General features: G+C 43.0%; 2 protein-coding genes across 2 annotated transcripts in view; one reads left to right on the top strand and one right to left on the bottom strand.

Moving 5' to 3' along the window:
* The first annotated feature begins 328 nt into the window (after window positions 1-328).
* Window positions 329-9,444, top strand: NOPCHAP1 (NOP protein chaperone 1). The gene is made up of 4 exons (XM_058189957.1): window positions 329-477; window positions 1,315-1,401; window positions 5,942-6,078; window positions 7,918-9,444. Exons 1-4 carry the CDS (start codon window positions 408-410, stop codon window positions 8,077-8,079), a joined length of 456 nt encoding a protein of 151 aa, XP_058045940.1. The 5' UTR covers window positions 329-407; the 3' UTR covers window positions 8,080-9,444.
* A 119-nt stretch (window positions 9,445-9,563) lies between these two features.
* ALDH1L2 (aldehyde dehydrogenase 1 family member L2) overlaps window positions 9,564-11,971 on the bottom strand; it is a 32,276-nt gene continuing 29,868 nt past the window's right edge. Inside the window, exon 23 of the mRNA XM_058189952.1 lies at window positions 9,564-10,535. Within this exon, the coding sequence (XP_058045935.1) occupies window positions 10,480-10,535 (56 nt within the window). The 3' untranslated portion in view covers window positions 9,564-10,479. The remainder of the gene's footprint in view (window positions 10,536-11,971) is intronic.

Below are 11,971 nucleotides of genomic sequence, written 5' to 3'. Positions count from 1 at the left end.
AGGACAGGGACAACAGGCACGCTGGTGTGCTTAGGCACGCCCCTTACAGACCTCTTAGGAATGGGGTGAGGTCAACAGTAGACAACTCCGCAGGGCAGGAATTATGTAGTCGCTTGTAACTGAGACACAAAACTCCCACTTGGAATCTGTAAAAGAGGCTTGCAAAAAGAAACCGTAACTTAAATAAAATACAAGATCAAACGTGAAACTATGTGAGACAATTTACTCTTGATGTAAGACTTCCCATAAAGTCTTTTCCAGCCTAACGAAGGTCCTCTGTGCTTCTAGGGGGCGCTGTTTACACTCGCGAAGCCACTCTGGCTTTGGCCGTTCCCGGCCGCGTGCTCTGGCTTCCTCTTGGAGGCGGGGCACTTGGTTACCCGCGAGTGGGGCTCATACCGGGCTGAATGGCGCAGAGCGGTGGCAACGCGGGTCCCGAGATATCTCGGGTGCTTCTTTCCGTGGGAGGCGGAGGAGGTAACTGGTGATGAATGTGTTCAAAGGGAGGAGCCGCAGGTCAAGGAACGAACGTCGCGCTTCCTGGTCTCGTCCTTTCCCGCTAACCCTGCGTTTCTCAAACTTGGCTAACGTCGTTAAGATGTGTGGACTTCAACTCCCACAATTCCCAGTGGCTGCCGGGTCGGGAATTGTGGGAGTTGAAGTCCACACAGCTTAACGTTGCCAAGTTTGAGAAACGCTGCAACCAATACCTGTACCTTTTTTTTTTTTTGGTCGCTTTCCTTTCAGATTCTGTCTTCTTGAACAGTAACTGCCAAAAGGATAAAATAAATAAATAAATAAATAAAAGTCCTGTAAGGACATGGTATCCGTGAGTTCTTGCGTGAATAAATGAACATCACGTACAAATATTTTCAAAACTAAGGTGCAACTTTTTTTTTTTTGCAAACTTGAAGACCATGTTAATGCGCCTCCCTGCTAAAAGTGAAAGAATGAGAGTTTGCGCTTGAAAAAAAATTCTGTCTCGACTTTCTCCATCGTTTCGTATATTTAATGCTTGCCTAAATGTAGATGAGAAATTGAGACTGCTTTCATGCTTTCCACTTTTGAAAGGCACAATAGTCTGAAAAGTTTTTCTCCGTTTATACTATCTACAATATAATATTTGGTTTCTGTAGTGCATGGGGTTTTAAAAAGTGCCATGCTTCTCACAGTGGAGCTAGTCGAAGGAAGTGATTTGCATCAACTAATCTGTAGTAGAGGGAGGGCAAAGCTGCCGATTGAGAGAGAAATACAGTACTAATAACATCTATAGTATGTGCTTTTTCAACTGAAGCAGGACTTCTGGATTTCTAGGTATCAACGAAACACTTTTGCTCAGTCCAAAATATGCTAAAAAGAAAGACACAACCTTACAGACAACCAGGCTGCCCAGGAGCAACCGTAAGTATATCTATTTTTTACAGTGAGTTAACAGTATTCCCTGACTTAGAGCAGTGGTTTTCAAACTTGCAACTTTAAGGTGTGAATTTCACTCCAAGAGTTCACACCGGTTTTGTGTTGGGTGGGAATTCTGGAAGTTGAAGTCCACCCATTTTAAGGTAGTCAAGTTTAAAAAAACACTGATGATTGTTCCTTTCCTGAATTATATATGTATGTTAGAAAATCTTTATTAAAACATGCCAAAAATAGGAGACTCAGGGGATTTTTAATTAATTATTTTAATCAGGTTTTTAAGGGGAATTTTAATGGGAATTTTAAGGGGAGGGCAGGAACTGACGGGTTTGGGTTGGAGGGGGGGGAGGGTAGTGTCGGATGGGGGTGGGAGGTTAGGCGGGTATTGGGGTAGCCCGTCGGGAGGAAACCAGTCCCTGCGCGTGCTCGTGGCGATTTAGTGGGTTCGGAGGTTATGGGGGGGGAATGTGTTCCTTTCTGTGAGGGTGGTTCCATTTGCACGGTAAGTGGGAGGGGCAGATATGGCGGAAGGGGGGGATCGTATCGGTCTAGGGGGTCACGCGTTCGATGTCTGCAAGCGATCGCGTGCCCGATCCTCTGACTTTTCCGTTCCCGGATGGTCAAGACCCTCAGAGCCTGGGCCTTCGTCTTATGTTATGCAACGACGGTCCGTGGCCAATAAGGCCCCCTAATACGATCTTATCCAGGGTGGCGCCGGATCTTATAGGCGTTACGGAGACCTGGTTGGGCACTGAAGGCGTGCCCTGGTCGAAATGTGCCCACCGGGTTTCCGTGCATTCCATCAGCCGAGGGCCCAGGGTAGGGGTGGGGGGGTGGCGGTTGCTATTAAAGAGAGTCTAGAGCCGAGGGAGACCACTGTACCTCAGATTGCCAGGTGTGAATCCCTCTTTGTGAGATGGGGTCATAGGTGTCAGATGGGCTTGCTGGTCACGTACCTGGCTCCTTGCTGCGTGACAGCTGCCCTGCCCGAGCTCCTGGAGGTGCTTGCCGGGGTGGCAGTGGAGACCCCCAGACTTTTAGTCATGGGGGACTTTAACTTGCCATCGGCCGGCTCGTCATCGACAGTGGCTCGGGAGTTCATGGCTTCCATGATGGCCTTGGACCTGACTCAAGTAGTGGATGGCCCCACTCACATCGGGGGTGGCACTCTGGATCTTATTTTTATCTCTGGTCAGTGGTTGAAGGATCTGGATTTGAGAGATGTAGTCATAGAACCTTTGTCATGGTCAGATCACTCTCTCCTTCGCCTGGACTTTCTGACCGCCACTCAACACCGCAGGGAGACGGAGCCACAACGTTGGTTCCGTCCCAGGCGCCTGATGGACCCGGAGAGGTTCCGGACGGAGCTTGGGCCACTTCCTGAGGGTCTGGCTCACGGCACGGCAGAGGAACTAGCCGCAGCCTGGCAACGGGCTGCGGCTGGGGCTTTAGACCGTGTCGTGCCTCTGCGGCCTCTGACCCGGCGCAGATCCCAACCGGCTTCTTGGTTCTCCGAGGAGCTGAGGGGGATGAAACGCCGGAGAAGACGCCTAGAGAGCTCCTGGAGGTCTAGCCGTTTAGAGGCTGATCGGACACTAGTTAGGTCCTATACTAGGACCTACCTGGTGGCACTGAGGGAAGCAAGGCGTTGCTACGCCTCCTCCCTCATTGCGTCGGCAGATAACCGCCCAGCCGCCCTGTTTCGGGTGACCCGTTCCCTCCTTCACCAGGGGGAGCGGGATGACCCGTTGCAGGGACGTGCTGAGGAGTTTAACGGTTATCTATACGATAAAATCGTTCAGCTCGGGATGGTCTGGACCAAGATTGCGGTGATTCAGATGAGGCATCTGAGGGTGGACTGGGTGACATTTTCTGGGATGAGTTTGACCCTGTGGCTCCCGAGGACATGGACAGGTTACTGGGTAGGCTGAATGCCACCACGTGTTTACTGGACCCGTGCCCCTCCTGGCTGGTGCTGGCCACTCAGGAGGTGACACGAGGCTGGCTCCAGGCGATTACAGTGCCTCCTTGTTGGAGGAGTCTTTCCGGCCGCCTTGAAAGAGGCGGTGGTGAGGCCCTCCTCAAGAAGCCCTCCTGGACCCGGCTGTCTTAGGTAATTATCGTCGGTCTCCAACCCGCTCGCGGAGAAGGTTGTAGAGAGTATGGTGGCATATCAGTTTCCCCTGCACCTGGATGAAACTGTCTATCTAGACCCGTTCCAGTCCGGTTTCCGGCCCGGCTACAGCACGGAGACGGCTTTGGTCGCGTTGGTGGATGATCTCTGGAGGGCCAGGGATAGGGGTTGTTCCTCTGTCCTGGTCCTATTAGACCTCTCAGCGGCTTTCGATACCATCGACCATGGTATCCTGCTGCGCCGGTTGGAGGGATTGGGAGTGGGAGGCACCGTTTATCGGTGGTTCTCCTCCTATCTCTCCGACCGGTCGCAGACGGTGTTGACAGGGGGGCAGAGGTCGGCCCCGAGGCGCCTCACTTGTGGGGTGCCGCAGGGGTCGATTCTCTCGCCCCTTCTGTTCAACATCTATATGAAGCCGCTGGGTGAGATCATCAGTGGCTTCGGTGTGAGGTACCAGCTGTACGCTGATGACACCCAGCTGTACTTTTCCACACCGGGCCACCCCAATGAAGCTATCGAAGTGCTGTCCCGGTGTTTGGAAGCCGTACGGGTCTGGATGGGGAGAAACAGGCTCAAGCTCAATCCTTCCAAGACAGAGTGGCTGTGGATGCTGGCATCCCGGTACAGTCAGCTGAGTCCTCGGCTGACTGTTGGGGGCGAGTCACTGGCCCCGATGGAGAGGGTGTGCAATCTGGGCGTTCTCCTGGATGAACAGCTGTCTTTTGAAGATCATTTGACGGCCGTCTCCAGGAGAGCTTTCCACCAGGTTCGCCTGGTGCGCCAGTTGCGCCCCTTTCTAGACCGGGATGCCTTATGCACGGTCACTCACGCCCTCGTGACGTCTCGCCTGGATTACTGCAATGCTCTCTACATGGGGCTCCCCTTGAGGGGCATCCGGAGGCTCCAGTTAGTCCAGAATGCAGCTGCGCGGGTGATAGAGGGAGCCCCTCGTGGCTCCCGTGTTACACCTATCCTGCGCAGACTGCACTGGCTACCTGTGGCCTTCCGGGTGCGCTTCAAGGTGCTGGTGACAATCTTTAAAGCGCTCCATGGCATAGGGCCGGGCTATTTACGGGACCGCCTACTGCTACCAAATACCTCTCACCGACCCGTGCGCTCTCACAGAGAGGGACTCCTCAGGGTGCCGTCAGCTAGGCAGTGCCGTCTGGCGACACCCAGGGGAAGGGCCTTCTGTGGGGCTCCCACCCTCTGGAACGAACTCCTTCCAGGACTTCGTCAACTTCCGGACCTCCGAACCTTTCGTCGCGAGCTTAAAACACACTTATTTATCTGCGCGGGACTGGATTAGATTTTAAAGTTATGGGTTTTAAGGGGTTTTTATTATTTATACTATTTTAAATTTGGGCAATAGAATAAGTTTTTTAATTGTTGTTTTTAATCTGTATTTATATGTATTTTAACTGCCTGTGAACCGCCCTGAGTCCTTAGGGAGATAGGGCGGTATATAAATTTGAAAAATAAAATAAAAATAAAATAAAAATAAAAATAAAATAAATAAAATAAAAATAAAATACCGTATATACTCGAGTATAAGCCGAGTTTTTCAGCACGTTTTTTGTGCTGAAAAACGTCCCCTCGGCTTATACTCGGGTCTATACGGCTTATACTCGAGTTTTTTTTTTTAAGCCCCTCGGCTTATACTCGAGTATATACGGCTTATACTCGAGTTTTTTTTTTCTTTTTTTCACATTTTACCGGACGGCGCGGGGAAGCCCTGCCGGTGCAGTGAGAGGGCGGGGCGGGGGAGCCGCCAGCCTTCTCAGCTGAGGGAGGGAGGGTTTCCCCAACCGGTAGGTGCCTCATTTCCCACCCTCGGCTTATACTCGAGTCCCCAGTTTACCCCAGTTTTTGGGGTAAAATTGGGGACCTCGGCTTATACTCGGATCGGCTTATATTCGAGTATATACGGTAATAATCATAAATGAAGTCTTGCCTTTTGGCGGGAGGGGTTGTATCCTCAGGAATGTCAAAAGATTTAATACACATGGAGATCTTTGAGAAGAACCATGCATTTTCTATTATTTATGCACAACAGAGAGTGAGCATTAAAACTGGTTTCTCTGCTCCTCAACAGTTAGTAGTGATTAAAGTAAATAAAATGAAGTATACCTTTGTATAGCATCTTTATTTAAATACAGATGAATTTGAAGTTTGGACCTTTCATAATAATTTTATCTTGCAATGTGGCAATTGATTAACAGCATATTTAGCACTGCCTTTCTATATTTTCTATGGTTTTTTTTTTCATTCTCTATATGTGGGGTGCTGTTGGCCATCTCTGTGTTCCTCTTACCCTCACCAGGAATGTTTTTTTAATTCTTTAAAAGTTTAAAAGTATATTAATGTTTTCATAAACACATTTCTGTACATTAGTTTTGGATAAGGTGCAGAATTTTCTACCCCAGATGGCTAGTGCAAATAATCAGCTGAGAAGAGAAATGGACAGCAAACCTAGCCAAGAATTTGACATTGAACATGTAGATTCTTCGATGGAAAAAATAATTGAAATGGTGAATATATTTTTGTTTCTAGATAATTCCTTGGCATAGAGTATTACATTCATGTTTATGGTATACCCAGAGTAGAATAACTTCTTGTTGCTTAGTCTCTAGACAAAAACTATTATCTATAATAATATCTGGATGTTATCTTTTTTTGTTGAAATTGACTTCTGTGCTATTACTGAAGTAATTTTTTATTTATCAAATTTATCTGACCCCTGAAACTAGCCAGAGAGAAGACAGCTTATGCAGTTGAAGTATTAAAATTGGTACAAATTTTAAAAAAAAAATCATGACTAAAATTACAAAGCTAAAAAATTTATAAAAGTTGCATTGCTAAATAATACTCTCCACAACCCATCTGAAAAGCCATGTTTCTAGGAGGCCAAAGGGATGGGTGTCATAATTTTTTTCAGGTAAGCACATAAAAACTTTTCAGGCAAAGTGTTAGAGTAGCTCTCTTTCCCATATGCAATACGGATGTTTGAGGTTTGTGTTTCTCAAAATTCCCCATCAGCCTGATCAGGGACAAACTTTGTCACAAAGTTTTCATATGATACACCAGAAAAGTCTCAGATTTAGGGGGACTGCTGCAGTTAGCATCTTCCTTTACTAAAGACATTTGACTAAATTATCTCCAAAAATTATTTCAACACTAATCTTGCATTGCTTGTTGATGGAGGTAACCAACTCATGCCCAGAAGATTTGCCTAAGCAGTAGATAGGAGCCACTGGCTCTCTGGTGCTTTGTTTTCAGCAATTGTTTTGTAAGTGTTTTCAGCCTCTGATCATGGAAGGCAATTAATGGATTAATTCTGCTTTTTTTTGGTTATAAACACTGACTTTGTCAGTGGCTTTCATGCAAATAGTCTTCTTATTTAAGCTATTTCTATGGCCGACCATCTTAAATGGTTGACCATCTTAAATAGGTAACTCAGGGCAGAAAACAATCGTTTTGCTAAAACCAGTATACACCGAGTCCTTGACTTACAACCACAGTTGAATTCAAAATTTAAAAATTTATAAAAAAAATAAGCAAGACAGTTGAGTTGTGTCCCATTTTACAACATTTTGCCATGGTTGTTAAGCAAATCACTGAAGCTGTTAAGTGAATCATGAGGTCATGAAATGAATGTAGCTTCCCCCATTGCCTTTGCTTGTCAGAAGCTCCCAAAGAAAGTTACAAATGAAAATCCCAGGATCCAGGATGCTGCAACCATGGTAAATACATGCTAGATGCTAAGCATCCAGTTTGATCACGTGACTGGATATTGTGCAAGAGTTATAAGAGTGAAAGCTGACCATTTTTTTCAGTGCTGCTGGGACTTTGAACAGTCCTTTAACAAATGGTTGTAATTTGAGGACCACCTATAAATAGAACACCATAAGTAAACTAAGTTTTAAAAAATCCAGCACAAAGAAAATTGAAGGAGACATTAACAAGTTCACCAAATGCACATGTGCATATTAGGTTCCCTTAATACCTGGCCTAATACTTGGGGAAAAGCCTGGTCTTGATGGCTTTCTGGAAGACCAAGAAGGTCAGGGAAGGCTGTTCCATTGACAGGGCCATAGTAGATGAGGCAAATCTTGGTCCTATAAAATGGTATATTAATAAAAGGGACCTTGTGAGCATGCCTATTGGACCTGGTAGGTTGGGACTCCTACTCTTTGGTACTGGTACTTGTGGGAATAGTTTATGAACTGCCATTGAGATATTTTCTAAGTGTTATTGAAAATAAAAATTAACTGCTTTTGATTTCATAGTTCAGCACTGAAACTGATGTACATTTACATTCTCATTGTGCACTTAATATTATCTTACTTTCATTATTTAAATTATTACAGAATGTGGCCTTAGTAGAACTGAATGACTGTGATACAACAGAATCAGAAGATGATTCGGAATGTGAGGAGAGCTCTACCTGTGAAGAAGTTACCGAAGAAAATATTAAGTTTCCTTTGTCAAAAAGAGAAGGACGAATAGAAATGTTGGAGAGTAAAAACTGAGTGGGTGAATTAGCCTTATTTTTGCGCCATTTCAATATTGACATGTAATCCTCATTTTTTCAAGGCCTCTGGGAAAGTTGTGCTGTGTACTAATAAACTTGTGTACTTGATATATGGAGATGTGTAAAAAAAATCTGTTGTAGGTCTGCTATCAAGTCAGAAGAAATTAATGAGGATTTCATTTGTAAAATTGAGGGGAAAGCAGATAGAATAATTGGACCAGATAGCAACAAAAGAATAATAGCTATGAACTATTTATGATTTAATCTGTAATAATATCACAGATTAATGCCAACTCTTGGGTTGCACAGAGGTCAAAGAAAATGTCTGTGGAAAACAGATAATTTAGTCTAGATTGTTTCAATTACAAAGTATTTGGGCTGGTGACCCACTGTTGTATGTTAATAGTAGTGGCCTTCCAAATGAACTACTTTTTTAACTCCCAGGTCTGGTTGGGATTCAAGCTTATTTGTTTACGCCATAGGTTACTCACCTTGCATAAAAACTGTCCTTTAAGGTCAAGGTGAAAAAAATTTGTTAGACTGAAATATTTTTGTGGATAAGCTGCATTCATAATGGAGAATGAGGAATGCCATTGGGAATCTAGTATATTTTAAAGGTCCAAAATATGCTACAAATCAAATTGGGAGTTTATAATCCCAGCCAGTTTGAGATCACGTTACAACTTTGAAATTAAAATATGCCTTGTATTCTCATAAAGTATATTTAAGATGAATAAAAAATAATTTTAAGGTATGCTTTATACTGTAAAAGGCATCAACTTGCAAGATACATGCCAATTTGAGCTGAAATTAGTTTTATTTTATTATGGAAAGTTTGTTATGATTATGCATTATTACTGGAACCATATATTCCACTAAATAAGATCATCTTATTTCTGAATATATAATATTTGAGCTGTTATTGCTTACTTGAAAATGGGATTGAATGCAAATCAGGAATGCTTGACATGAAAAGTCAAATAGGCTGAATATTCCGGAATTAGCAACTATTAATAGCCCGATACTGTAAATGGTAGATTATGGTCCATAACCTTCAGGGAAGAGGATCATCATGCAGTGCATTGATTTGAGTTGATAATAATTGTAAAACATAAATATAAATAAAATTTAGGTGGCCTTGCACAGCCCACCAACATTTTCTATTTTCCATAGTATACTGGAAAACTCATACACAAGATGCAAATGGCAAAATATCTTTCTGCTTAGATAGAGCAGCTTTCTGTTTTGAGATTAATGCTACTGTAGTCTATCTTTCTGTTCACTATATTTTATACCACAATGTTGTATGTTGTTTTCAAAAAATATTTTGCAATTACAAGTAGTAAATACATTCAAAACCTGGCATGGTTGTCTTCACAAATTGTACTAATCCATGGCTTTAATGATGTTCTTGTTGAATAATTCAGAATGGTTGTGTTCAGACTTTTTCCCTGAATCAAAACTTAATATATATTATATGACTTAGAGCAGTGGCCCCCAACCTTTTGGGCATCAGGGACCAGTTCTGTGGAGAAAAGATTTTCTGTGGACCTGAGGGAGCATGGTTTTGTGTGTTGCCTGCGTCCCGTGGTTGGGCCGTCGCTTTTTTTGCATGGACCAGTTTCTGACATATCGTGGACCAATGCCACAGACTGGGGGTTGGGGACCCCTAACTTTAAAACATTGTAAATGTATTACAGAGCGAGAGAGATTATCTTACAGATGCAATACTAGGTCATTAAATACTACAGGACATCCAAAAAGCATTTATTTAATGTGGCACCCACAATTAGAGATCACATACAACTCATTGGCAAACAGATTACAAAATAGTTCTACTACTTTTTTTATTATTTAGGGGAATAACACGGATGTTCAGTTCTTTATTGTACAGATTCATAATAAGTGCACTTCCTTGGGTACATAAACCATGTTTATGGTGAACTGGTTTTCTGAGTTAGTTCAAATATGCAAAATGTTTATTGCAGGAAAAAAGTATGATGCTGGTGTAAAGTGGCCAAGACCCCCATGGTTACTGAGGACAAATAAAAAAATTATAGCATGTTTCCAACTTAAGTAAAAGGTTCATAGAGACAAAATATCAGAAATTTGATGGTTTCTGGATTTCTGTCTCGCCTTCATTTAGCCCTAAATGTCAGCAGATGGAGGAGAACATGATAGCTACAGGAAAGAATACTTTGTGATCACAGTAATCCGTAGCAAGTTTTTAACTCCTCTGAGGAATCCCATTGTGAATAAATGCAAATGTTCTTAATTGGATCATTGCACTGAGACACTAGTTGGCATGTTCAGGCCAGGAAGCATTTTCTACTTTGTTGTTTGTAATCCTTTAGTTGCCGTGGGTCAGAGGAAGAATGGGGCTTCTTGGCTGAGCTGTTCAGTATTCCACAGTTACAGCTTTTGTTCTCAGGTACTCATTAAGAGCTTCTTCACCTAAAAGGAATAAGGAAGTCTGCAGTAGTTGGAGCAAAGGGTGCAAAGTTCTTCACAGTGGAAGTGCTTGCAAAAAAGCAAGGTAGAATTCAAAACCAAGTAAACCCTCAGTATGATGGAGATTGGTTTAGCAAAAGGCAATACAAGAGACAGCCTTCTATAGGTACTGAAGATTGGAGGGCCAGTTAATATGGGCAGGGAAATTAGGAAGGCTGGACAAGCCAATGTGATATGTGCATATTGCATGTATCAGAAGGATGAGACAGGGAAGGCTCTGGGAAGATCAGGCTGGTGGGAAGTACCCTGGGGAGGTGGCTAGAAGATGGAGCATATTATAAAATTATATTAATTAAATTATATTATAAAATCATATTATAAAAAAAATCCTGTTAGTATTATCCATGCTTGCATTTTCTGTTAAAAATGATACTTAAGATTTTTATTTATTTATTTACGTTTATATCCCGCCCTTCTCCGAAGACTCAGGGCGGCTTACAGTGTGTAAGGCAATAGTCTCATTCTATTTGTATATTTACAAAGTCAACTTATTGTTCCCCCAACAATCTGGGTCCTCATTTTACCTACCTTATAAAGGATGGAAGGCTGAGACAACCTTGGGCCTGGTGGGGCTTGAACCTGCAGTAATTGCAAGCAGCTGCTGTTAATAACAGGCTATCTTACAGCCTGAGCACCACGGCCCTTATAAGATAGGTATATATATACCTATCTGGGAGCACCAAGCTGAAGCCTGAAGATGATGAATGAGACTTCTGTATATATATATAGGTATATATATATAGGTATATATAAGATAGGTAATTAATAATTGCCAGATAAAAACATGGCCATTAAACAATTAATGAAAGAACTGGTACAGGAATTCAAGCTTTGAAATTCAAAGCAAAGGTAGGCAGACAGTAGTCCATGGACCAATGCAGCTTCTCCAGATCCTATTTTTGCACTTGTCTGAATCCTCCCACTTTTTTGAGAAGGTGCTTTACAACACATCATTAAGCCTATATGTCTGGCTGGCAGGGAGTGACTGAATAGGCAGAATTACAGCCTTGGTCTTCCAAGGACCAAAGCCATTTAATTTTCTTTCTTAAGTGCAACTTAAGATGTTAAAAGATTGCTTTTACTGTAAAGGAATCCTGCATTTTGCAACAGGTCCTCAATTGCATGTTCTTTTCACATGGGAGTGTCAGGCTGCAGTTTACAGTATTGGATGTGTGCTCTGATTTTAAGGGTAAAATAGCACAACTCTCTTTCGAATGCATTTTCACAATTGCATTTATCCATTACAAAACTCACATTGTACTAGAGAACAAGTAGTCTATAGAAATCAATTTTTGTCGTTATATTGCAAAACTCTTTCGTTCATGGTTGTTCATCATGTTGATTCAGAATAGGAGCCAAAGAGTTCTGGAAGGTGATAA

The sequence above is a fragment of the Ahaetulla prasina genome, chromosome 7 (assembly GCF_028640845.1).
Source record: "Ahaetulla prasina isolate Xishuangbanna chromosome 7, ASM2864084v1, whole genome shotgun sequence".
Taxonomy (NCBI): Eukaryota; Metazoa; Chordata; class Lepidosauria; order Squamata; family Colubridae; genus Ahaetulla; species Ahaetulla prasina.
Note: the sequence above shows the minus strand (reverse complement) of the source record. Positions and strands in the feature narration are given on the sequence as shown.

What these genes read in the sequence shown, in the direction of transcription:
- NOPCHAP1 (XM_058189957.1), top strand. Translation starts at nt 408, where the DNA reads ATGGCGCAGAGCGGTGGCAACGCGGGTCCCGAGATATCTCGGGTGCTT. An exon ending in TTCCGTGGGAGGCGGAGGAG is followed by an intron (nt 478 to 1,314) that starts GTAACTGGTGAT and finishes CTGGATTTCTAG; the next exon opens with GTATCAACGAAACACTTTTG. An exon ending in TGGAAAAAATAATTGAAATG is followed by an intron (nt 6,079 to 7,917) that starts GTGAATATATTT and finishes AAATTATTACAG; the next exon opens with AATGTGGCCTTAGTAGAACT.